This window comes from Aulonocara sp. 'chitande type north' Nkhata Bay, linkage group LG14 (assembly GCF_057382095.1).
Source record: "Aulonocara sp. 'chitande type north' Nkhata Bay isolate Kocher_YH1m ecotype deep benthic linkage group LG14, A_spYH_male_GT1.1, whole genome shotgun sequence".
Classification (NCBI taxonomy): Eukaryota; Metazoa; Chordata; class Actinopteri; order Cichliformes; family Cichlidae; genus Aulonocara; species Aulonocara sp. 'chitande type north' Nkhata Bay.
In genome coordinates this window covers 38,725,453-38,749,657 of record NC_141357.1, presented here as the reverse complement: position 1 = coordinate 38,749,657, position 24,205 = coordinate 38,725,453, and the positions used below count along the sequence as shown (strand labels likewise).

The window sequence follows — 24,205 nt, the reverse complement described above, 5'->3', positions numbered from 1 at the left end:
ATAGATTCTGCTTCTGTTGTGCAATTATGACTCCTTTTAAAATGCATTACCTCTGTCTGGTGTTTTGGATGCTCACGTGTTCTTCACTTTTCCTGCTCTTTTAGTGTCCAATTAATCTACTGTACCTTTCATCTCATTTCCTCTCTCTGCTTCTTCCCTCTCCTGTCCTGGTTGTAAAAAGAATACAGTTCTAATCAAAGAATCCAAATATGTATTTTTTGATGTAAAGATTAGACATTTAACACATTATTTAGCCATTTATTTTAAACACTGGGTCAACTAAATTTGCATTTGAACACATTAACAAATATAAGATTGCATTATGATTGTCAGTTGATCAGACAGAGACAGTAGTGTTACTTACCTAGTGAAAAACTGATGCCTGAATACGGATGCCCTTTACTAAACAATTCTTTTACCACTTCTGGGTCTATTCAAAACACAGAGCTAAAGACATGCCTGCACATCACTTTAGTTCCACTCTGCTGCCATCAGAGGGCAGCTTAGACTTGTAGTGATGTAGCCATGTCTGCAGCTTGTTACCACTGGAGGTTAATTAGAACAGATCACATCATTTATAAAACTAGGCTGTAAAGAAATATAATTTTCTCAAAGGACTAGAAAAGAAAACAATATGTGTGCACTATTGTTAAGCTTCTTCTTGTATTTAAAACAATCTTATTCCTATAAAGCCAAAATTACCAATTCAAGACCATCCAGTCATTTCGATAGTTTGTAATTTATTAATGATTATTACTTTGAGTAATTCTTTTTCTCTGGTATCTGAAGATTATGAACAACATAGCCAAACACCTACTCTATACCTTGCTAGTTTTCTCTTTCTTTTGCTACATTCGAGTCAACCTCTGAATGCCACAGTTCTTTGCCCCAACTTGCACTTGCTGAACTGGTTTCATGATGTTACAGTTTGATAGCAGCTTGGAGGAAAGAGAGCTGTCTGAGAAGTGTCTCTCCTGCTTTATCTTTTTGGCAATTATGGATCTAACTTTTTATTATCTGTGCTAATAAACTTTTAATAATTCAGTCAGATCATCGTAAAAGTCACTTTTGAAGCAGCTGTGTGTAGGATACAATGATCTGCTGGTGTGATGGATCCTGAAAGGAATAACCCAAGTAAGTCCTAATTATTAAATGTTTATTTTTCTTTTATAATTTGTTGTCATTTTAAAAACAATCTTCAGCTTCAGTGTTGATTTTGCAGCAACTCACTCTCTCACTTCTTTTTTTTTTTTTTAATGTTAGGTGCATGCTCCAACAGGAAAAGGTAGTTTAAATCACAGTAACATCTGTTTTCATCGTTTCTCATCATATGAAATTGAAAACAACTACAAAAAATATATATATTCTTGCTCTCCTTAAAGTTTGCAGCAGCAGAGACCTGAGGTTGGTGAATTTCGCTGCACAGAAAAGAGTCATCCTAAAGATGGACAAAACTCTGCAGATGAAAAGTAAAGACTGAAAAGTTATGCTTTCTGTTGTTGAGGCTGCACCAAGGCTTATTGTTGTTTCACTGACTGTTTCCCAAGTCTGCTCATCCGTGACATTCAGAGGTTTTTACAGAACTCCTTATGCCTGAACAGCCATGCAAGTGTATTTGGCAGTACACCCTTTAGGAGAAATTCTTGGGAGTCAGTTTAGCTCAGTCGGTGCGCAGGCCATAACATCTCACATAGTCCTTTGCTGCATGTCCTCCCCTTCTCTCTGTCGTCACTTTTCTGTCTGTCTGCTCTTATATCAAATAAAGGCTAAAATGCTTCCCCAAAAAACAATTTAATAAAAATAAATAAATAAAAACATACCATAGGATGATTTTCTGTTCTGTTACCCTAATTCAATTAATTCAATTTTGGTCTATTCCTTGGAAACATACTGGACCACTTTCACAGATAAGTCTACTCAGACTAACAACTGACATCCTATCCTTTTAATTCATTCTCTTTTATTATTTCAGGGTCTATCAGGAGAGTCCAAAGTCTCCTCAACCTCAACCCAGTTGTGTTTCCATGAAGAGCAACTGGTCAAAGTCTGAACCTCTTAGATTCAAAGATGGACAATCTTCTTCAGGAAAGACGTGAGATGTTGTTGAGATATAAGTGTTAAAGTTTGCACTGTTAGATTTTTATTTTTTTGAGTTTCTGATGCTCTTTCTTTTGATCTCAGTAGTCATCAGGAGAAAGCAAAGTGCTCTGATCCCAGCTCTGTGTCCATGAAGAGCAACTGGTCAAAGTCTGAACCTCTTAGATTCAAAGATGGACAGTCTGGTTCAGAAAACATGTAAGACTTGACTAACTGAAAAAAAAGATTAGATTTGGTTGGTTTAATAGTTATTAGAGAAGCCATGGGAACATTGAAAAGTGTTTGTCATAGATGTCATCCTGATTTTATTTCCTGTCACTTCCATCTTTATTTTTTAAATTCCTCTTCTCTCTTCACACTTTTGGCAGTTTCACTAGCTTTGTTAGCCTTCTTAGAATTGTCTCTATGCATGCAGGTGATGCAGTGTGTGCATAATCTATAACAACACATTATGGATAATATTTTTCTTTGCAGAGATCTTGGGGACAAGTGTGAATCTGACAGTTTCTCATGTGGTCATAAAACTCCAAAGGACATGGATTCCATATTTATAGTATGTGATTGTTGAAAACCTTTTACCACTTTTAAAATCAATTAAAATATCTTGCATTTTCATGATCCATGCAGTGCTATTCAGACTAGTGTTCACAAGTCATACAATTGATTGTGGTTCTATTCTTATCTGTTCATTCCGATACAGTTACTTGAGGAGAATATAGCAGGATTTGTGAAGACTGAACTGAAGAGGATCCAGAGGATTTTGAGCCAAGATGACTCTGAATATTTAGAGACTGGGAGTGAGGTTGAGGAGATGGGAGACATTAAGAAAAAAAAACAGTTGAGAAGCAGCAGAACAGCTTTTCTTGAAATCACGCTGCATTTTCTGAGAAGAATGAATCAGGAGGAACTAGCTGAGTCACTTCAGAGCAGTAAGACAACGCCGAGAAACAGTTGTTGAGAAAAAATATCAAAAGGTTATACTAATGATACCATCCAGACTAGTATTCTGACAAGCACATATTTTTTGTTAAAATAGAATAGAATAGAATTCAACTTTATTGTCATGGCACATGTCACAAGTACAAGGCAACGAAATGCAGTTTGCATCCATCCAGAAGTGCTTTAGCCATGATATAGATATATTACAAAATATATATGAGCAATAATATAGGTATATAGATATATTACAGAAATGGGTCTGTTATAGGTATGAGGGTACAAAAATGGGTCTATTATGGGTATGTTACAATGTACACGGTATGAAGGTCTGTTATGAATATGCTATAAGTATGTACAGGCTGTAGTGGGTATACAAGCTTTGTACAGGCTATGAACAGGATATAAATATGAAACTATACAGAAATATGCAAGTTATAAACAGTTGTGAACAGTTGTAAACAGTTGTAGAATTATAATTATCATATTGTACAGAATGATTGTTTGTACAGAATTATACAGTAGTGCCGTTAAGATAAGTGAAATATGTGGCTACTTTTTACAGAGGCTATATAAAGTGCTAGTGGTTGTGAGTGGTGGTTCAGTCCATGTTATTATTGTGTGTTTGAGGGTACAGTTGTCCATTGTGGGTGTGTGTATGTTCAGTCCATGTGTTAACGTGGGTCAGATGTCAGGAGGCAGAGTTCAGGAGTCTGACAGCTGTGGGGAAGAAGCTGTTCCGGCACCTGGTGGTCTTAGTCCGGAGGCTCCTGTAGCGCCTCCCAGAGGGCAGGAGGGTGAAGAGTCCATGTGAGTCCATGTCACATGGGTGACTGGGGTCTTTGATGATTTTCCCAGCCCTTTTCAGACACCGCTTCCTGTAGATGTCTTTCATGGCAGGAAGTGGTGCTCCAGCGATGCGCTGGGCAGTTTTCACGACCCTCTGCAACGCCTTCCGGTCCGAGGCAGAGCAGTTCCCGTACCAGACTGTTATACAGTTGGTCAGGATGCTCTCGATGGTGCAACGATAGAAGTTCACCAGGATGTCTGAGGACAGGTGGTTCTTCCTCAGAGTCCTCAAGAAGAAGAGGCGCTGGTGAGCCTTCTTGACCAGCTTGGAGCAGTTGGTCGTCCAGATGAGATCCTCGGAGATGTGGACTCCCAAGAACTTGAAGCTGCTCACACGCTCCACAGCCGTCCCCTTAATGTGGATGGGTGGATGTGGGTCAGCATTCCTCCTGTAGTCCACGATGAGCTCCTTGGTCTTCTCGGTGTTAAGCAGCAGGTTGTTTGTGTCGAACCACTCAGCCAGACGATCCACCTCCTCCCTGTAGGCGGCCTCATCGTTGTCACTGATGAGGCCAATCACCGTGGTGTCATCTGCAAACTTAATGATGGTGTTGGAACCATCAGCAGGTCTGCAGTCGTGGGTGAAGAGGGAGTAGAGGAAAGGGCTCATCACACAGCCTTGTGGTACACCGGTGTTCATCGTGATGGTAGATGAGCAGTGGTTATCCAGCCGGACATGTTGGGGGCGGTTGGTCAGGAAGTCCAGTAACCATTTGCAGATGAGGGAACTGATGCCCAGGTCTGTCAGTTTCCTGATGAGTTGTGAGGGGTGGATTGTATTGAATGCTGAACTGAAGTCTATAAACAGCATTCTGGCGTAGGTGTTGTTGTTGTCCAGGTGTGAGAGGACAGAGTGCAGTGCGATGGAGACTGCATCCTCTGTGCTCCTGTTCTGGCGGTATGCGAATTGGTGGGGGTCCAGGGTGGGGGGAGACAGGATTTGAAGTGTGCTAGGACCAGCTGCTCTAAGCACTTAGTGATGATAGGGGTGAGTGCTACTGGGCGGTAGTCATTGAGGCTAGATGGGTTGGAGTTTTGGGTATCGGGACGATGGAGGTGGATTTGAAGCAGACCGGTACCACAGCGTGGGCCAAGGACAGGTTGAATATGTCTGTCAGCACTCCTGCAAGCTCCCCAGAACACGCTCTGAGAACACGCCCGGGGATGCCATCAGGACCTGCAGCCTTTTGGACATTAATCCTGCTCAGCACCGCTCCTACATCGGTGGGGGAAAGAGTCAGTGGGTGGTGGTCCGGCGTCACGTCTGCTTTGGTCGTAGTTGTGGGGTTCCCTCGCTTAAAACGAGCATAAAAGTTGTTGAGCTCATTGAGGAAGGAGACATCAGAGGATGCGCGGGAGTGTTTGGTGGTCCTGTAGTCTTTAATGGTCTGGAGTCCTTGCCACATGCGTTGGGGGTTGGAGTTGGAGAAGTGTTCTTCTACCTCTTCTAGGCTTTTAATAACTTGCATAATGAAATGTCAAGCATAAACACTGACTTGAATATTGTTTACATGTTTATATGAAGTATTTTAGTGTCTTTTACTATGGATCCATGCAGTTGGAATAAATGCAAAATGTCATTATCTTGCTTAAATAACCACGATTTACGGAAAAGTCTGGATAGCAGTAGAATTATTATAAATCTGTAAGTATTTATGGTGTTAGTTATCCATGCCTTGTGCACAAATATATAATGAATATAAATGATGGCTGTAATGCAGATCAGAGAATTTAAGCAATTCAAAATCATATTAACAAATAAAAGCCCAGACCCATTTTTACAGTCAGGAAAACTATGGGGGATTCAATTCTGAAACTTTAACAGAAACTTACCTCATTTTCCCATAAGAACCCCCAGTGACACCTCTGTCCCCGTTTGTCCTTATGGGTTAAACATGTGTTGTTGTATTTAAATGACTTGCTAATTCACCTTTACATTTACATTCTGTTCTTATTTACATTTTACTTGACATTCAATTTTTTTTAAAAATGGGTTTATACAAATTTTGGCAAAAACACTCATTATTATTTCTGTTGATTGTTGATTCAGAAACCTACACCATCAACTGCCAGCGGAAACTCAAATGTAATCTCAAGAAGAAGTTCCAGGTTGTGTTTGAGGGAGTTGCTAAAGCTGGAAATCCAACGCTCCTCAATGAGATCTACACAGAGCTCTACATCACAGAGGGAGAGACTGGAAAGATTAATAATGAACATGAGATCAGACAAATTGAAGCAGTATTTAGGAAAAGAGACAAAATAGAAACAACAATCAGATGTGAAGACATCTTTAAACTCTCACCTACAAGAGATGAACCAATCAGAATCGTGCTGACGAAGGGAGTGGCAGGCATTGGGAAAACAGTCTTAACACAGAAATACACTCTTGACTGGGCTGAAGACAAAGCCAATCAGGACATTCAGTTTATATTTCCATTTACTTTCAGAGAGCTGAATGTGCTGAAAGAGAAAAAGTTCAGCTTGAAGAAACTTCTTCATCACTTCTTTTCTGAAACAAAAGGAGAAACCTACAACTATGACAAGCCCCAAGTTGTGTTCATCTTTGATGGTCTGGATGAGTGCCGCCTTCCTCTGGACTTCAAGCACAATAAAACATTGAGTGATGTAACAAAGTCAACTTCACTGGATGTGCTGCTGACTAACCTTATCAGTGGTAAACTCCTTCCCTCCGCTCGCCTCTGGATAACCACACGACCTGCAGCAGCCAATCAGATACCTGCTGAATGTGTCCACATGCTGACAGAGGTCAGAGGATTTACTAATTCACAGAAGGAAGCATACTTTCAAAAGAGATTTAAAGATAAAATGCAGGGCAGTATTGTCCTCCAAAACATCAAGAGATCACGAAGCCTCCACATCATGTGCCACATCCCAGTCTTCTGTTGGATCACTGCTACGGTTCTGGAAGATGTGCTGATAACCAGAGAGGGAGGACAGCTGCCCAAGACCCTGACTGAGATGTACATCCACTTCTTGGTAGTTCAGGCAAAACTAAAGAACATAAAGTATGACGGAGGAGCTGAGACAGATCCACACTGGAGTCCAGAAACCATAAAGATGACAGAGTCTCTGGGAAAACTGGCTTTTGACCAGCTTCAGAAAGGAAACCTGATCTTCTATGAATCAGACCTGACAGAGTGTGGCATCGATATCAGAGCAGCCTCGGTGTACTCAGGAGTTTTCACACAGATCTTCAAAGAGGAGAGAGGACTGTACCAGGAAAAGGTGTTCTGCTTTGTCCATCTGAGCGTTCAGGAGTTTCTGGCTGCTCTTCACGTCCATCTGACCTTCATCAATTCTGGGGTCAATCTGCTGTCTGATGTACAGTCTAAATCCAAATGGTCTGGACTATTAAACAAGGACAACACATATGCAAAGTTTTACCAGAGTGCTGTGGACAAAGCCTTGCAGAGTCCGAATGGACATCTAGATCTCTTCCTCCGCTTCCTCTTGGGTCTCTCGCTGGAAACCAACCAGGCACTCCTAGCAGGCTCTGCTATGCCAGCACAGCAAGGAAGTTGCTCAAAAGTGAACCAGAAAACAAATCAGTACATCAAGAAAATAATCAGAAAAAAAATCTCTCCAGAGAGAAGCATCAATCTGTTCCACTGTCTGAATGAACTGCATGACAGTTCTCTAGTGGAAGAAATTCAGCAATCACTGAGGTCAAGAAGTCTCTCCTCAAACCAACTATCACGTGCTCATTGGTCAGCACTGATCTTCATCTTACTGTCATCAGAAGAAGATTTGGATGTGTTTGACCTAAAGAAATACTCTGCATCAGAGGAAGCTCTTCAAAGGCTGCTGCCAGTGGTCAAAACCTCCAGCACAGCTCTGTAGGTTGATGTTATATATAACAAAAAATTCCCCTCTCACCCCTGCGGAGCAGTCTTTGTCCTTCAAGCTTGGGTCCTCTGCCAGAGGCCTGGGAGCTTGAGGGTCCTGCGCAGTATCTTAGCTGTTCTTAGGACTGCTCTCTTCTGGACAGAGATCTGGAATGTTGTTCCTGGGATCTGCTGGAGCCACTCGGCTATCTTGGGGGTCATTGCACCATTGGCATACATAGAACGCCATCACCATTAGTTATGGCGTGCATGCCCTGCCTGCTAGCATCTTGCGCCCTGCTGTTATGTGCTGGATTGTCTCAGGGGCATCTTTACACAGCCTGCACCCGGGGTCTTGCCTGGTGTGGTAGACTCCAGTCTCTATGGATCTTGTACTTAGAGCTTGTTACTGTGCTGCCATGATTAGTGCCTCTGTGCTGTCTTTTAGTCTAGCTCTGTCCAGCCATTGGTAGGATTTCTGGATGCCAGCCACTTGGTGCAATGACCCCCAAGCAAGGCGAGTGGTTCCAGCAGATCCCAGAAACAACATCTGAGAGCTCTGTCCAGAAGAACGTAGTCCTAGGAACAACTAAGATACTGCACAGGACCCTCAAGCTTCCGGGCCTCTGGTAGAGGGCCTGAGTTTGAAGGATAAAGACCGCCACCGCAGGGAAAGAGGCGAGTTTTGTTTTTTGTTTTTTTTAATGAATGACAAAATAAAACTTGAATCTACTTATATGACTTCTGTCTTTTCCCCACTGGTACTTATTTCAGGCTGAGCGGCTGTAAGCTGACAGAGAAAAGCTGTTCATTTTTGGCAACAGTTTTTAACTCCCAGTCATGTAATTTGACTAAGCTAAACCTGAGTAACAACAACCTGCAAGATCCAGGGGTGATTTCACTCTGTGCTGGACTGCGGAGTCCATACTGTCAAGTGAAAACTCTGAGGTTTGATAAAGTTTGCGTGTGCTTATGTGTTTCTTGTAAGATTTTGTGTTATGTGAAGACATACATTTGTTATGAATTTGCACTCTATGCAGTTCTAATTTTGGTGTTTTAAAACTGTTTACAACCTACATGTAGTTTATTAAGGCACTAAAGATCTCGGATAAACTTATGAAATGTCTGAAATAAAAACAAATGTGTTTCTTTTAACATTTAGGTTGGAACAAACCAGTCTCACAGAGGCATGCTGCGAGGATCTCTCATCAGTCCTCAGCACCCAGTCCTCCAGTCTGATAAACCTGTCCCTGAATTATAACAAGCTGGAGGATTCTGGAGTGAAGCTGCTTTCTGTTGGCTTGGGCAGTCTACAGTGTAAACTCGAAGTTCTCAGGTTTGATTAATGAAGAAAGTTTTAGTCATATTACTGTCTAGGTTATAAAGAAAGTTTATCATGAATATGGTAGTTCATGCCACAGCCATATATACAAAAATATGTTAAAAGGCGTATGCCATCATTGGGAAATACATACATATATTCCTGCAGCTTGACAGTGGGCATTACTTGAGAAAATTAAATTATGAACATGTAACTCTGCCCATTGTTTCAGCATAATGAAAAAATATCCATGCATCTGTCATAGACACAACAGAATAAGCAGAGATACCCAGAGCTCACCTCCTCCAGCTCAAGCCAGCCAAGAAACATAATCTCCCTAGTGTGTTCTGGGTCTGCACCAGGGTTTCCTTCCATGCTCCCCCTCAAATGTCTTCTTTAAGTTTAGAAGACTCTAGGCTGTCCTCTGAACTCAACCTGAATGACCTAAAAGAATGAGGTCTGTGATCAACCAAAGCTCTTAGCCATATCCCCAAGATATGGTATAGTGGTTTGTTGCACTGTGGATTGGGTGGTGGTCAGGGCCATCTGCCAAGACTGTTTAGACTAGTAGATACTTAAGAAAACATTATTAAGAAAATACCAGCATGATAAATGTTTAATGGTTGTGTTAGGCAAAGCACATATAAAAGATATGATTCTTTCAAACAGCCAGCAGGGAGCAACTTCTCTGATATAAAAAAAAGAGAAGTCTGAGAAAGTAAGTTTAAAAAAAGCAAGTAAAACTTTATTTATATGGCACCTTTAAAGATAAAAGATCACAAAGTGCTTCACACAGGGATAACAAAGTATAAAACAAAACAGACAACATGTGTTTTTAGTTATTTAGAAGCTACTGAGTCCAGAGATTTTAAGCTCAGTGGGAGAGAGTTCCACAGTCTCCCTTAGTTCTCAGCCTTGTATGATGAATGACAAGTAGACCATGATTACATGACCTAAGAGACCTGCTAGGAACATGAGGCTGTAGAAGTTCAATGATGTAGGCAGGTGCTTGACCATGAAGAGCTCTATAAGTCAGTACCAGAATCTTGAAGTGGACTCTAAATTCAATGGGGAGCCAGTGCAGCTGTATTAGCAATGGTGTCAGATGTAAATACTTAGATGTTTTGGTCACAAGTCTTGCTGCGGCATTTTGAACAATCTGTAGATGCTCCAAGGAGTTTTTGTTTAAACATGTAAACAGTGAATTACAGTAGTCCAGTCTTGATAAAATGAAAGCATGAATGATAATCTCCAGTTCAGTGTGAGATACAATAGGGCTTAGTTTAGAAATGTTTCTTAAGTGATAAAAGCAGGACCGAACCAAAGATTTGACATGAACATCCAAGTGAGGTCAAAGATTACCCCTAGGTTCCTGTTAGACAATTTCAGAAATGTTGCAAGGGGACCAAGAGCATTCATTATCTTAGGTACGTGTCTATCAGGGGCATGCAAGGACTTCAGTCTTTCCTGGAATCTAAGCACTCATTAAAAATCTGTAGCTTAGAAACATCTTGAGACTTAAAAGAAATGAATAACTGGATATCATCTGCGTAGCAGTGGTAGCAAATGTCCTCAAAGGGGCTCAAAACATGCTGGAGGGGAAGTAGATATATTAAGAACTATAGAAAATAGAAAATGCTCCCACTGCTCACTTTCTCGCTTCAGCGAACACTTTGTGAAGAGTTTATGGTCTCAATTCCTGGAAGCTAAGACCAAGTACAAAACCATAAGTGAACCACTTATTTTGGCTGAAAAAAAAAAAAGAAATTAAACAATGTCCAAGATACCAGAGACCGGTGGCTGTGGCTCAGGTGGTAGAGCAGATCAGCTACTGATTAGAAGGTTGGTGGTTTGATTCTTGGCTTCCCTAGTCTGCATGCCAAATATCCTTGGGCACGATACTAACCCCAAGTTGCTCTCTGATGTGTTCATTGGAGTGTGAATGTTTATTAGTTTGCACTTGAGTTTAGAAGTGCTGGGGTGAATGAGGCATGTTGTATACAGTGCTTTGAGTAGAAAAGCGCTATATAAGAATCAGTTCATTTACCAGTCCAAGATACAAAATAAAAATCTCCAGGCAAAGCAACACACATGGGGAAACAGGAAGGCAAGGACAACAGCATTAAAGGATAAATGGAAAACACAGAAAATCTATACTAGGGGACACTTAGGCTACGTTCACACTGCAGGCGAAAGCGCATCAAATCCGATTTTTTTGACCCTATGCGACCCATATCCGATCATGCTATGACAGTGTGAACGGCGCAAATCCGATATTTTCAAATCCGATCTGGGTCACTTTCGTATGTGGTACTGAATCCGATACATATCCGATGTTTTAGAAAGCGACTGCTGTTTGAACGGTCAAGTCGCATTAAATCCGCCTTTTACGTCACCGACACAAGACTGAAGCCAATTATCAGCGCCAGAGAAGCGCCCGAGAAGACATCGCGAACGCTTCCTGGCCATCCAGTGTAGATGTTAGTGAAACTGTTGGGAAGACAATGTGAACATTTTATTTGTACTGTATAATCTGCAGATTCTGACAGAAATCTGCAGCTATCATTCACTGAAAAAAATATGTTGTTGGATTTACTTAATTCAATGGTGGACATTTGTTGCACACAGATGTTTTGCTTTGGCAGCAACTTAAACAATTGAGTTAAATTAACACAATTTATTCATGTTCAATAAGCCTGTGCAATTTGTGTTGATAAAATGTGACTTAAACATGTTTTGATGAAGTAATTTGAGCTCTTGAAATATTTTAATCCTTCACAATTTTCTCACTTTATCCCAACACCATTCAATAACTTTTACCCAATACTACTTGGTCACTTAAATACTACATGTTATCTTCAAATTACATTTTGCTATTATATTCTAGTATCAAATACACAATTTTCAAATGGAGGCCTTATAACAGATTATATTGTTCTCTTCCAAGATGGTTGCTGGCATCCACCAGTAACCTTTCAAAACAAAATGTCTAATTTCACTGCATTGACAGTAGGTAAAGAATTAAACTGACATTACTCCACTACTGAATCTACATAAATCAACAGTTAAATAATGTCAGTTCTTCCGTGTTCTCTGGAATCAATCACAGCAAAGAAATTAGACTGTTTCTTTTGAAAAATGTTGGGAAAGAACAAATCAAAACATTCTATTTAAGGCCTCTGACGTCAAGATTCAGTTAAACAACAATTATAACTAAACAATTTGAGGTAATGTTAGTTTCCATTAACATTAAATTAGGTTACTGAATTGGCAAACACCTTCCTATTAACATTACCCATTTTACCCCAATAACTAAAGAAATTAGCACTTGCAGGTCAAAACCTTTATTCAAGAGATGCTAAAATAACATTGATACAGTGACTGTCAAAAATTACAGCACTGATCATACTGTGACATCTTGGTTCAAAACAGCACACTTAGAAATATTCAACGTTCCTTACTTCAACTGAATGAAACTGAAAATACCATTTCACACGACCCATATGGGATATTTAGACTGCATAACTGTTCATGCTACATCTCTTCACTAGTAAAAGAAAGAAAAAATACAAAGAGAAATTTAAAAATGCTGCCAAACAGAGAACTTGTACAGAGCAAAAGGAAAAACAAACAACAACAACAACAACAAAAAAACAGCTCGTCCTCATGGCAGTTGCAGTGTATATAAAAATGAACCCTGCGATCTGTTCCTGGAATTGAGCTTCAAAAATGCAGCAGAACAAGTGTGAGATTTAAATGTCTTCTCACCTAGAGCTGGTCACCTCACATGCATAACAGTGAGCTTCGTTGCAGGAGCAGTTTTGTCTTAGTTGTGAGCTTTTCTTGAGAGCTGAGTTGCTTCCAACTCCATTACCACCCTTTGAATCACCTCAAAAGTGTAGCAGAGTTGTGATGGGTAACTCATATTGAAGGAATAAAAAAGGTCCAAACAGCATGGCTACTGCAAAGGTCACGTTATCCAGATCTTGAAGAACTACTATACCCTCGATGATGATGCCAACATCAGAAAAGTCATTGCCTGGTGCATCCTCTGGAGACAGATGTTCATTGTGGTTTTCTCAATCTGTGCAGTGGCCTCAGTCAAGTCCTGGTTAAACACAAAACATTTTTTTAAGATTCCCTTTTAAACTCATCTCTTTTGAATCTACCAGTTCTAATGTTAGAGTAATTTAAACCAATGCAAGCAACATAGTAAATAGCTATAGCCAAAGAGTGGCCTGCCATGCTGCCATTCATGGTCTAACAGAGTTTCTAAGAGAGGGTGAAAAACATAATTTTACATTAGTTTTTGTTAGAAAGACACCGGCCCATCAGAAATCCAGGTTTTGTCACTCAGAAGATGTTAGAATTTAGACTTTCAGCCCCACAATTTGGTTAGCTGTTGGTCTTTTTTTTTTTTTCAAACAAAAGCTAATGTAAATATTGGTGGGATTTTCCTTTGTTCACTAGAATGACAAATTTAAAGTTTTTTCACACTGATGTGACCCCTAATACAGGGGTGGGGCCTCAAGGGCCGGTGGCCGAGTTCACTACCAGGCCTCATGTGAACTTCAAATTATTAAAGAGGACTACTGGTCCTAACCAGTCCAATGAGGATCAAGTGGATAACTAAATGCATTTTTAAATGTTGCAAAGCCACAATCTACTCATAAAACACTCACCATGAACTCCTGCACCAAGATGTTGCAATTGTCTTTCACACAGATGCGGAGCACTTTGATGAGGGACTCCCTTCCAGCATTAATGTCATCCTAAAGTATTATAACAAAGAAAACAGAGATTTGTGAACTTTTCAGTAGCACAGAAGAAAATGATCCCAGACAAAAACTTAAACCAGTCAACATGCAACACCAGCATCTACAAAGCAATATCAAAAGTTCCTGTTTGACATCAACTTTATGGATATATAGTTTCCAGAACATTTATTTTTTTAAAAAGATCAATTTTTCTCAGTGGGCCAGTAAATGCATGACGAAAATTATGGCATCCTTTCAGTGGAATCAGTACTCACTTGTAATAGTTGACTGTTTCAATGGATGCAGCATAAAAATCTTTTACTGACCTAATGCAATACATATACACTTTGTAGTTAAAGAATTTTAAAGTTCTTACTGTCATTATGGCAGCTACATCCTTTAGCTTTGTGCACTGTTCCCCCAATCACTTTGCAAACACTTTCAGCAGACTGTCAGAGAGAAACTCAGCTCCGTCAGAAACCTTGACTGTAAAGGCATGGTTGGGATGCACTGGAATGCTGCATTTCATCTGAAATGACATAAAATTATTTTGAAATAACAGCAGGCACTGTGCTTGGTTAATAATCAGCAATGTTTTGTTGAATAAAAACTGTGTTTCCAGATCTTATGGGATTAAAAAAATCCAAAGATGTTTATTTCTGATTTGCAACCCAAGAACCCACAAGTTACAACCTCATTTTAGTTCAAGTGTGCATTAATGTGAGTCCAGTAATCACCTTTCTGACAATACATACAGGTATAAGTTAAACCTATGGCAGATTTTGGATTTCTCAGTTGTATTAATAGGGTGGTCTATTTGAGTATGCATGCACCTAATAATTATAAAAAACCTATTATAATTAAGTTACAGAAACCTTAAGCGAAAATAGAATATACTTTCTTACCATAACACCTTGAACCCACAATCCATCAGCTGACTCCTGGTGAAATGCAGAATAGATGTGGTCTCTCAATGTGCATCAACAAAAACAAAAACAAAAACAAAAGGACAGCAGGTGAGGGCAGGAGGGGTAGGGATGTAAGCTAGCATAATACCGCTGATGATATTAGCTAAAGCTGTTCAATGTCCAAAATCTCACTAACACCACGGTGCAGTAAATACAACAATGTAACTGAAGAGTCAGTTGACAAATCTATTCACACAGAAAACCAAATTATGTTATGAGTGCCTCGCAATTAGGTTTAATGTGATATTACGGCTCTTGTGCCAAAGACAAATTCAAATGAAAAAGCGCCAATTCTTTGACAACAGATAAAACAGCAAATAAGCTAACGGCTCTTTTTTAGCATGTTACATGGCGGCACTTTAGACGTTTAACTACATTTGGCTGAAATATGGTAAACATTAATTCAAAAAATCAAGACATACCAAAAAACGTAGAGTTGGCTGCTTGACTTGACTGAGATGGATGCATTTTTTAAACCACGATCCAAAGCCCGCGAGATGAAATCACGCGTGGTTTCACGAGATTTAACGTTGCTATCTTATTGACTTACTTCACCTGAACATGATATGAACAATTTAATACACCCTTTCTGCATATCATGTAGTTTTTACACTATATAGTTACATTTATCTTTAAAACATGAGGCAATTGTGTTAAATACATGCAAGATGCTTACATAAATCCAAGAGATGGCCAGTCCCTTTTTTTCAGTGTTTGAAGCACCGCTCCTCTCTTAAACAGCAATAAGGATCATTATTAGGTTATTTACATTATTATGTAAATAACAAAATAACTTAAAGCAAAAATTGGGAAACGAAGTCCGAAGTCTGCATATTAAGGGCCATCAGTCAAACAATACTGTTGCTCTGGGTCTAAACAGAGCTCGTTGTGTGTGACAGCTTCTTTTGCGCATGCGGGCCGCTTTGAGCGTTCACACTAGAGCGCGTTTGCTGTCGCATTTTATTTGTAGTGTGAACGAGCAGACAAAAAAATCGGATTTGATCAAAAAATCGGAATTGAGCATTAAGACCTGCAGTGTGAACGTAGCCTTAGGGAAACAGGTTGGGAACAAGGAACACCTGAAACTAATTAAGGGTAACAAGACTGGGGAATAGGGGAACTGGCAACATGACATGGACAAACCGCTACCAAAATAAAATAGGCACTCACAACCTAAACATAGAGATAAGACTATAACAGACTACTCTGATTAATGGGGAGGCTTGTGCCAGGAAGGGCATCCGGCATAATTTATTATGTGTGCAGGAGACCATTTGGAAGGGAAGCAAGGCCAGGAGTTGTTGTGCCATGGTGTAGATGGGAGGAGAAATGGAGTAGGAGTAAGTATTGCTTGCTTTGCTTGTCCTGTCAGAACACTAATGAAAATGAATATATCACAGTGACACCTGAGCTGGGAGCCATGAGAGAGATGGTTTGGACATGTACAGAGGAGGGATAGTGGATATAGTGGGGGGAAAAAGAGGAAGGAAAGAGGAAAAGATGAAGACCACAGTAAAATTCATGGTTGTAGTAAAGGAGAACATGCAGAGGGATGGTATGACAGGGGATCATGTTGGGATGAGGTGAGGTAGATGGAGCTCATCTGCTGTGGTGACCTTTGAATGGAGCAGCTGAAAGGAAAATGATTTTATATTAACATATATAATATTGGGGGGTTTTCTTCCTTCTCTTTTAAACATTCAGGTTGGTTGCCTGTGATCTATCAACAGTAAGCTGTGGCATTTTGACTTCAGTGCTCAACTTTCAGTCCTCCAGGCTGACAGAGCTGGACATGAGTTTCAACTGTCTGCAAGATTCAGGAGTCAAGCAACTCTGTGTTGGCTTACAGAGTCCATACTGTAGACTAAAAACTCTCAGGTCAGTGGGGTAACTGCAATATTGCATAGGCCTGTTGATTGCTCTCTCATTTGTAATGTCTCCAGTTTTCATTTGTTCAATATTATCTGTTAGAATTCTCAGTTCAGTTGAATTCAGTTTATATAGTGCCTAATCACAACAGCAGTACCTTAAAACACTTTGTATTTTAAGGCAAAGACTCACAATAATATATCAAATGTGCTTTTTTTCAGCCTTAGCTACTGTGGTCTGTCAGAGAAAAGCTGTGGATATCTGGCTTCAGCTGTCAGAGTCTGTCATCTGACAGTTCTTGATTTAAGTAGCAATGACCTGCTGGATTCAGGAGTGGTGATGCTCTCTGCTGGACTACGAAATCCTTACTGTAAACTGAAGGCACTCAGGTCAGATCTCTTAAACTGAACACCTTGGCTGTGTTCTTAGTATTAGACTTTTTTTTGTTTTGTTTTGTTTTTAGCTGGCTGAAACTGGTGGATTGCCTGAACTAGGTCTTCAAAATCTGTCTTCATCAGTATTGACGTGGTACTCATCCACCTCATTCTATAGTAGTCTGTCAGTCTTACTCTTAAATCTATAAACTTGAATAACTTGAAAGTATTCACTTAGGTACTTGACTTACTCCCAAACCAACAGAGTACCAGATCTGACCTTTATTTCCACTGACACCCGACTGAAAGTAAAGCCTGGCTGAATACAGTACCATGACACTTTCCTCATTAATGGTGGTGGCCATAACATTCTGTAACAAGAAAACAATTTACTGTCTGGGATCTACTAAAGTTTATAGTACTTCAATCAAAGCATAAATTATAATTTTTTTCAGTGTTTAATCTGACAAATTTAGAACTTTGCATTTACAAATACTGACTTTATATAAAAATGTACATAGCTGTTTTCAACTCAGTATTTTGAAGGCCCCATGTTAATGTTTTGACCATAACTAACTGTATTTTATTTATTTATTTTGGCAGGTGGCAGGTAATTTAGCCACACCCCTAACATGAACCCTTATCAGTATTCCAAGTGAAAAAAATGTACTCCTTGTACAGTATTTTTTGTTTGCTTGTTTGTTTTTGTACCAGGGTTTCAACATGTTCATTTTTACTGTCAAGTTGGATAATTTAGTTTGGTGATTGCTGTAACACGCACCAACCACCATACAGCCTCTTATGGCAAGGTCTCTCTGCAGAGGAGATATCGAACATAGTTCATTTGAGCTCAGCATCCCCAGGCTCCACTGGAATGCTGTCAAAGTTCTACCTGAGGTAGAAATTAAAGATCTCCATAACCATGTCCTCTGCCAAGTGCCAAGCCTACTGAGCATCTTCCCCTGCCACCCGATCCCTATCAAATGATTACCACCAGCTGGTGAATGCTAAAATTCAAATCTTCCCTTCACCTGAGTGTCCAAGGCAAACAGCCATAGATCTGATGGCATAATTGCAAAACTGATCATTTTGGAATAAGTTGGACCTGAGACCTAGGCCCCTGTCACAGTAACACTATCCTGGGCAGGGTATCATGGTCTAGAGTTGTAAAAATCTTTTCTATTCACGCCAGGCAACAACTCGATGAGAAGTAGTTTTTATTCCAGATGTGTTCAGGGTTCAGCTGTGTTGTTAAAAACTATATCAGCAGCTTATGAAATGAAAAAGTGGTTACAATTAACATGCACACTTTGCACCACTTTGTTTATTATCTTGATTTTTTTCATAAATGGTTGGATGGTCAGCTCTTTTCATAAAGGCTGGTCCCAGTATATACTATGCTGAAGGAAGCAATGAAGCTCCTTTAATTAGTATTTGGAACATCTGCCATCCAGATACTTCTGGGTGACGTCTATCAGTTAGGAACCTTGCTAACCAAAACAGACAATTGGAATGCACCGTAAAAGTAAGGCATAGGAGATAAAGAAAATCAGGAATTCAGACATCTAAACAGTAGGCAATTATGGGAAATCAGTGCAACATGTTGGGGCCTTTTTTGTGTCCTTTTTGCCAAATACAGTATAACATAACATTTTCCCTTTGTGTGTGCGTTTACAGTCTGTCGGGCTGTCAGATAACAGAAAAAGGATGTCCTTCTTTGGCCTCAGCCCTGACATCCAACCCCATCCATCTGCAAGAACTGGACCTGAACTACAATCATCTTGGTGACTTTGGCGCAATGCTTCTTACTGCTAAACTGGAGGATCCCCAATGCAGACTGGAAACACTCAGGTATGGAGAGCCTTGCTTTAATCCAGAGATATATAAAGAAGCACCAGGAAAGAATTTTTGATAACTGTGAAACCAGACAAATTCATGGTTCATCCCATAGAAGAAAAATTGAAAAACACTGAGGCTGCCATTCCCACCAGTCGAAAATAGTTATGTCTTTATGGTTCATTGTGCTTATTAATGAAATGAAATGAAAATTTGCATTTTTCACATGTTGAAGCAGTGGTGCATCCATGATAACCAGTTTTATCTGTTAGTTGTTTTGATGATCAACCTGATGCTAATTTATATTCCTGTAGATTTAACGCTGTTGATTAATCAATACTGCATTTATTTGCTAACAGCTTGTTTCTGTAGTTGCTTGTGGTTTAGAAAAGCACTGTTGCCTCACAGCAAGAAGGTCCTGGGTTTGTACTCCACCATTGGCTGGTCCCTTTCTGTGTTTGCATGTTCTCTCCGTGTCTGTGTGGGTTCTGTTTGGGTACTCTTTGGATTGTGTGACTCTCTCCCACAGTCCAAAGACATGCAATTAGTGGGGTTTGATTAATTGGTAACTCTAAATCGCCCATAGATGCGAATGTGAGCGCGAATGGTTGTCTGTCTCTCTGTGTTGGCCCTGCGTCAGATTCCTTTTCCATATGGGACAGACTAAAACCCCCACATGACCCTGATAAGGATAAGTGGAAGAGAATGGATGGATGGAAGCATGTTGGTCTGATATTGTTTGCTTTTTTTTTTTTATCTCAGGCTGGACCACAATGGAGCACAGAGGTTAAAAACAGATCTTAGAAAGTGTAAGTAATTAATTAGTGAAAACCTTTTTTTAAATTGGAAAGTTTCCTGCTCAGAAAGTGTCATTATTTTGTCAAACCTTATCTTTGTAATATATTGTTACAAGCATGTTGTTGGTAATGACTGAGAGAATAGGCATATTGTACAAATGTGCATACTTTATACCTGAGTATCAGTGTCATGAAAACAAAGCTGCCTTGATTTGATGAAGCTAAGCTTGTAAGTTACAGCGGTTTAACTGCTTACATGTTAGCTTTTACTGTAGAAAGTAACCCAGACAGCACCCTCATTCGCCATGATGATGGGATTACAGAGGAACGTAGTCAGTAAATCATGTTCTATCTAAGGGTGCCTTTAAAAAAATCGATGTCCTGATTTAAATTAATTTTAGTTAGAATAACGTGATATCGATTCATTAAATCCAGAAATCGATTTTTAAATATAAATGTATTTTGCCAGAAACACCAGAATCTCAGCTCAAAGTTCACAAAATGATTTCAACAACCACCAAACAGCTAGAACGGTAACAATGAAAGAGCAGGTAAAAGGAAAACAATGTAAACACAAAGCATGACTTGTTCACCTGATGGCACGTATGCGGCCACACCGTTGGTGCTGAAAGCCAACAATCTCACAGATTCTGAAGCTGCAGGTTTCGTCACTCTCCGACCAAAATGTTGTGCTGTGCCTCTCATTTTATAGCTTTAGAGCACATACAGTAATGTAATGCAAAAAAGTAATCATTTAAAATATCAAGTCAAACTTTCAATGGTCAACAAAAGGGCTAAATAAATAACATAAAGTAATGTATCACTAAAAAAAATCACCAAAAACCCAACTGAGAAAAATAATAAATAAAAAGTTAAGCAGTAAAACAAAACAAAAAATTGACAACCCGGATTGAAGGTTTTGGTGCTTTAAAATATAACAAATGTAACAAAAATTCACAATTCAACCCTTAATCTCAAATTCACTAAAATCATATTAGCAAGTGCTAATTTAACAGCACACAAGCAAATAACAAAACTCACATTTCCAGAACACAAAAATATCTCCATACCTGCAAAATACAGAGAAACATGAGCTGTGCATGTTGTGCATCAGCTTTTCTTTTTAAACCTGCTGCTAGTAATCAGGCTAATTTGGCTTGCAAGCGCTACAGTTGTTATCCTCAAGATAAAAATCATTGAAAACTTAAGTTAGTGAACTCAGCCCTCTGCAAGACTCACAACAAACAAGTTGGATATTAAACAGAACAAAATGCAGCAGTTGGGTCATTCTAATTACAACTAATGGCTTTAAAAGACTGTTATTAGCCCACATTTGGGAAAGGAGAGAAATGTTTCTTGTATAAAATAGGCTGATTCTATATCATCAGCCACAGTGTCTATGTTGTTGGCTGCTCGCTGTGCTCAAAATCACTGCAGTTAGAAAAATAGCTTTTTGTAGCAAGTGTGATTAACTAAATTTTGTTAAAGCTCCTTGTTTTATCAGTTTGTAATCTTTTCTTCAATCAGATGCCTGCTGTCTCACACTGGACAATAATACAGTCCACAAGAACCTTGCTCTGAAGCCAGACAAGAAGACTGTGTTGGGGTCAAAACAGCCAGTTTTACAGTCACGATGGGAATTCCTGCCTTTCACTCCAGATATATTTTATAACTGGGAACAGGCACTATGTACAGAAGGTCTCACTGGACGTTGTTACTGGGAGGTAAAGTGGAGAGGGATTGTTTCCATAGGTGTGACTTACAAGGGCATCCAGAGGAAAGGTGAGGATAAATCCTACTGGCTTGGGGGAAATGAGAGGTCCTGGATACTACTCTGCCATAGGGATAATTACTCCGTGTGGCACAATTATAGTCAAAAAGAGATACCATTTCGCCCCAGCAATAAAGGCTCTTGCTTTAGAATTGGAGTGTACATGGACTGGCCAGCTGGCATTCTGTCCTTCTTTGATGTCTCCACTGACACTCGGATCCACCTCCACACCTTTCACTGCAAGTTCACTGATCCCCTCTACCCTGCACTTTGGTTCTGGTTTACAGTTGAAATGCACAAGTGCTCAGCAGCTTTGTGTGACCTGCAGGAATGGGAGTAACCAACTGTTTATGAAAACTGTAGTTTAATCTATCTATTGATTGAACTTTGTACATATGTTAAGGTAAAAGGGAGCAGAATTTCCAGTAAATTATGCCATGTAAACACTACCAGCCATGCAAGAGTCTTGGCTAAGTAAAAGCAACAAAATAAGATTGTTGGCACATTTTTAGGTTTAAAGGAGGATCTAGTCTGCTCATATCCAGTTCCATATTTTTATACTTGGACTCCACTATACTAGCTTTGCATGAGTATTTTCGGACCATAAGGTGCACCGGATTATAAGGCGCATTAAGCGAAACAAAACGGTCAGATAAGTCAAACTTTACTCTTTATTTATAAATTTACTTGGGACAGTGCATGTTAATGAAAAAAAAAAAGAAATTACATGAATGCAAACATACCAGATTATAGCCAAAGGCTAATTTCCATCTGTTGTCCAAAAAAAGTCAAATCATTCTTCTTGCTTTCTCCACTTCTGTACCATTGATTCATTAATGTTGAATTCTCAGGCAGCTGTTCTATTCCCATCTTGTTGCAGTATATGAATGACTAACCTCGTATTGTGGATGGATTATCTCAGTTGTTCTCCTGACTGAAGTTTGGTCCGTTTACAGCATCCTGCCATGCGATTGCATTTGTCTCTAACCATCGGGAACCCTCACGTTAACTTTTATCAAGTGGAAAAAAGTTAGCGTTCATCCTCCAGCTTCACTGTGTTTATTATGCTAACATAGCTGTGTAGCTAGCAATCACGTAGCACATCATTATATAGCAGCTAGCCCAACTTCAGTAACCCTACAAACGTCACGGCTGCACTTTGAATCACCTTGTTGTTGAATTGTGCTATACAAATAAACTTGCCTTGCCTTGCCTTGCCTTGCTGTTTAGTTTTCTGTCTTTATGTTGGAAGTGATAGCAGAGCTGTACGTTTGAATTTGTTTCCGTAATCTCTCAGTCAGAACATGCTATATCATATTTAGGTGGAAACTAGCGAGCTAACTTCCTGCTAACTTCCTGCTAACTTCTAACTCTGTTAAATGTAATAAATCCTGTTTTCATGGATGCCTGGATGTTAAACTTAATTGTTACACCTGGTAAAGCAGCAATATTAGCACCACATCCTCATTTGGTGCCATTTACATTTTTAATTAATGAAAAAAAGGAAACATTGAGACAAACGTTTGTCATTTTGAAAATTACAATTGTTTTTTGTGTTTTGTTTTTTAATTAAAAACATTTGTGGATAATTTGGAAAAGTATTGGATTTTCTTTCCTTTAAATAGGATTTCATTTTAAAAAGGTGAACATCTGTGAGGGCATTAAGTAAAACTTTGGATTGTGCAGTCATTTTTGGAGTATTGGTGCATTTAGTAAAGCGTGGACATGTTTTAACCCTTTAAGTCATTTATGAGACCCCTCATTTATTTCTAGGTGCCACTATATTTAATCATAGACATGGATTTGTCAGTTTGCTTCTCCCACAACTTTTATATTTTTTTCCTTATTTTTGTTTTACACAGTTAGGACTATTAATGTGTGGGTGGTGCAGAGTTGTGTAAAATATATGTATGCTTTTAATGTACATTACATAATAATTCTGATTGTGATTGTAGGCTTTGATTCAATGTAATTTTCCACTTCTAATCACTGCAGTGGCATGTTTTGCATTAAACCATGGATAACAGACCCACAGTAGCAAGATTTGCTGTTTGAGGCAGAAATGTAAAGCTCAAGATGATAATGAAAACAATCGAATGGATGGGGGGGAGCGAAAGTCATAATGGCTTAAGAACACTTTGAATATCTGTCATATACAAAGGAAACTGTACATGAATGATAAACACCAATAGATCTATCCATCCATCCATTCTCTTCTGCTTTCCTCATCAGGGTCTAACAGATTCATTAAAAAAATATCCCTGTACACTCACCAGTCACTTTATTACAGGGGTAGGCAACTTCAGGCCTCGAGGACCGGGATCCTGCAGGTTTTAGATGTGTCTGTGATCCATCACAGCTGATTTAAATGGCTAAATGACCTCCTCAACATGTCTTGAAGTTCTCCAGAGGCCTGGGAATGAACTAATCATGTGATTCTTGGTGATATCTAAAACCTGCAGGACACAGGCCCTCGAGGCCTGGAGTTCCCCACCCCTGCTTTATTAGGTACATCTTTTTAGTACTGGGTTGGACTCACTTTTTCCTTCATAGCTGCGTTAGCTCTTCACAGCCCACATTCAACATTGCTCTGAAATTTTGGTCCATGCTGATGTGATAGCATCACACAACTGCTTCAGATTTGGCAGTGGCACAAATGTGCACAATGTGATTCTCCCATTCCATCATTCCAAAGGTGCTCTATTGAACTCTATTCTACCAGCTCGATAGTGTAGTGGTAAGACTACACACCTTTGGAGCGAAAGTTTGATTCCCCAGCCAATAT

General features: G+C 39.5%; 1 protein-coding gene across 1 annotated transcript; it reads left to right on the top strand.

The window, feature by feature from the left end:
• The first annotated feature begins 957 nt into the window (after positions 1-957).
• On the top strand, positions 958-23,483 carry LOC147315233 (NACHT, LRR and PYD domains-containing protein 3-like). The gene is made up of 15 exons (XM_086262490.1): positions 958-1,134; positions 1,264-1,285; positions 1,383-1,469; positions 1,973-2,092; positions 2,182-2,295; positions 2,572-2,650; positions 2,798-3,026; positions 5,933-7,739; positions 8,502-8,675; positions 8,890-9,063; positions 16,478-16,651; positions 16,864-17,031; positions 18,694-18,867; positions 19,615-19,661; positions 21,177-23,483. The coding sequence occupies exons 1-15, from the start codon at positions 1,110-1,112 to the stop codon at positions 21,758-21,760; spliced, it is 3,978 nt and encodes a 1,325-aa protein (XP_086118616.1). The 5' UTR covers positions 958-1,109; the 3' UTR covers positions 21,761-23,483.
• Positions 23,484-24,205: the final 722 nt, after the last annotated feature.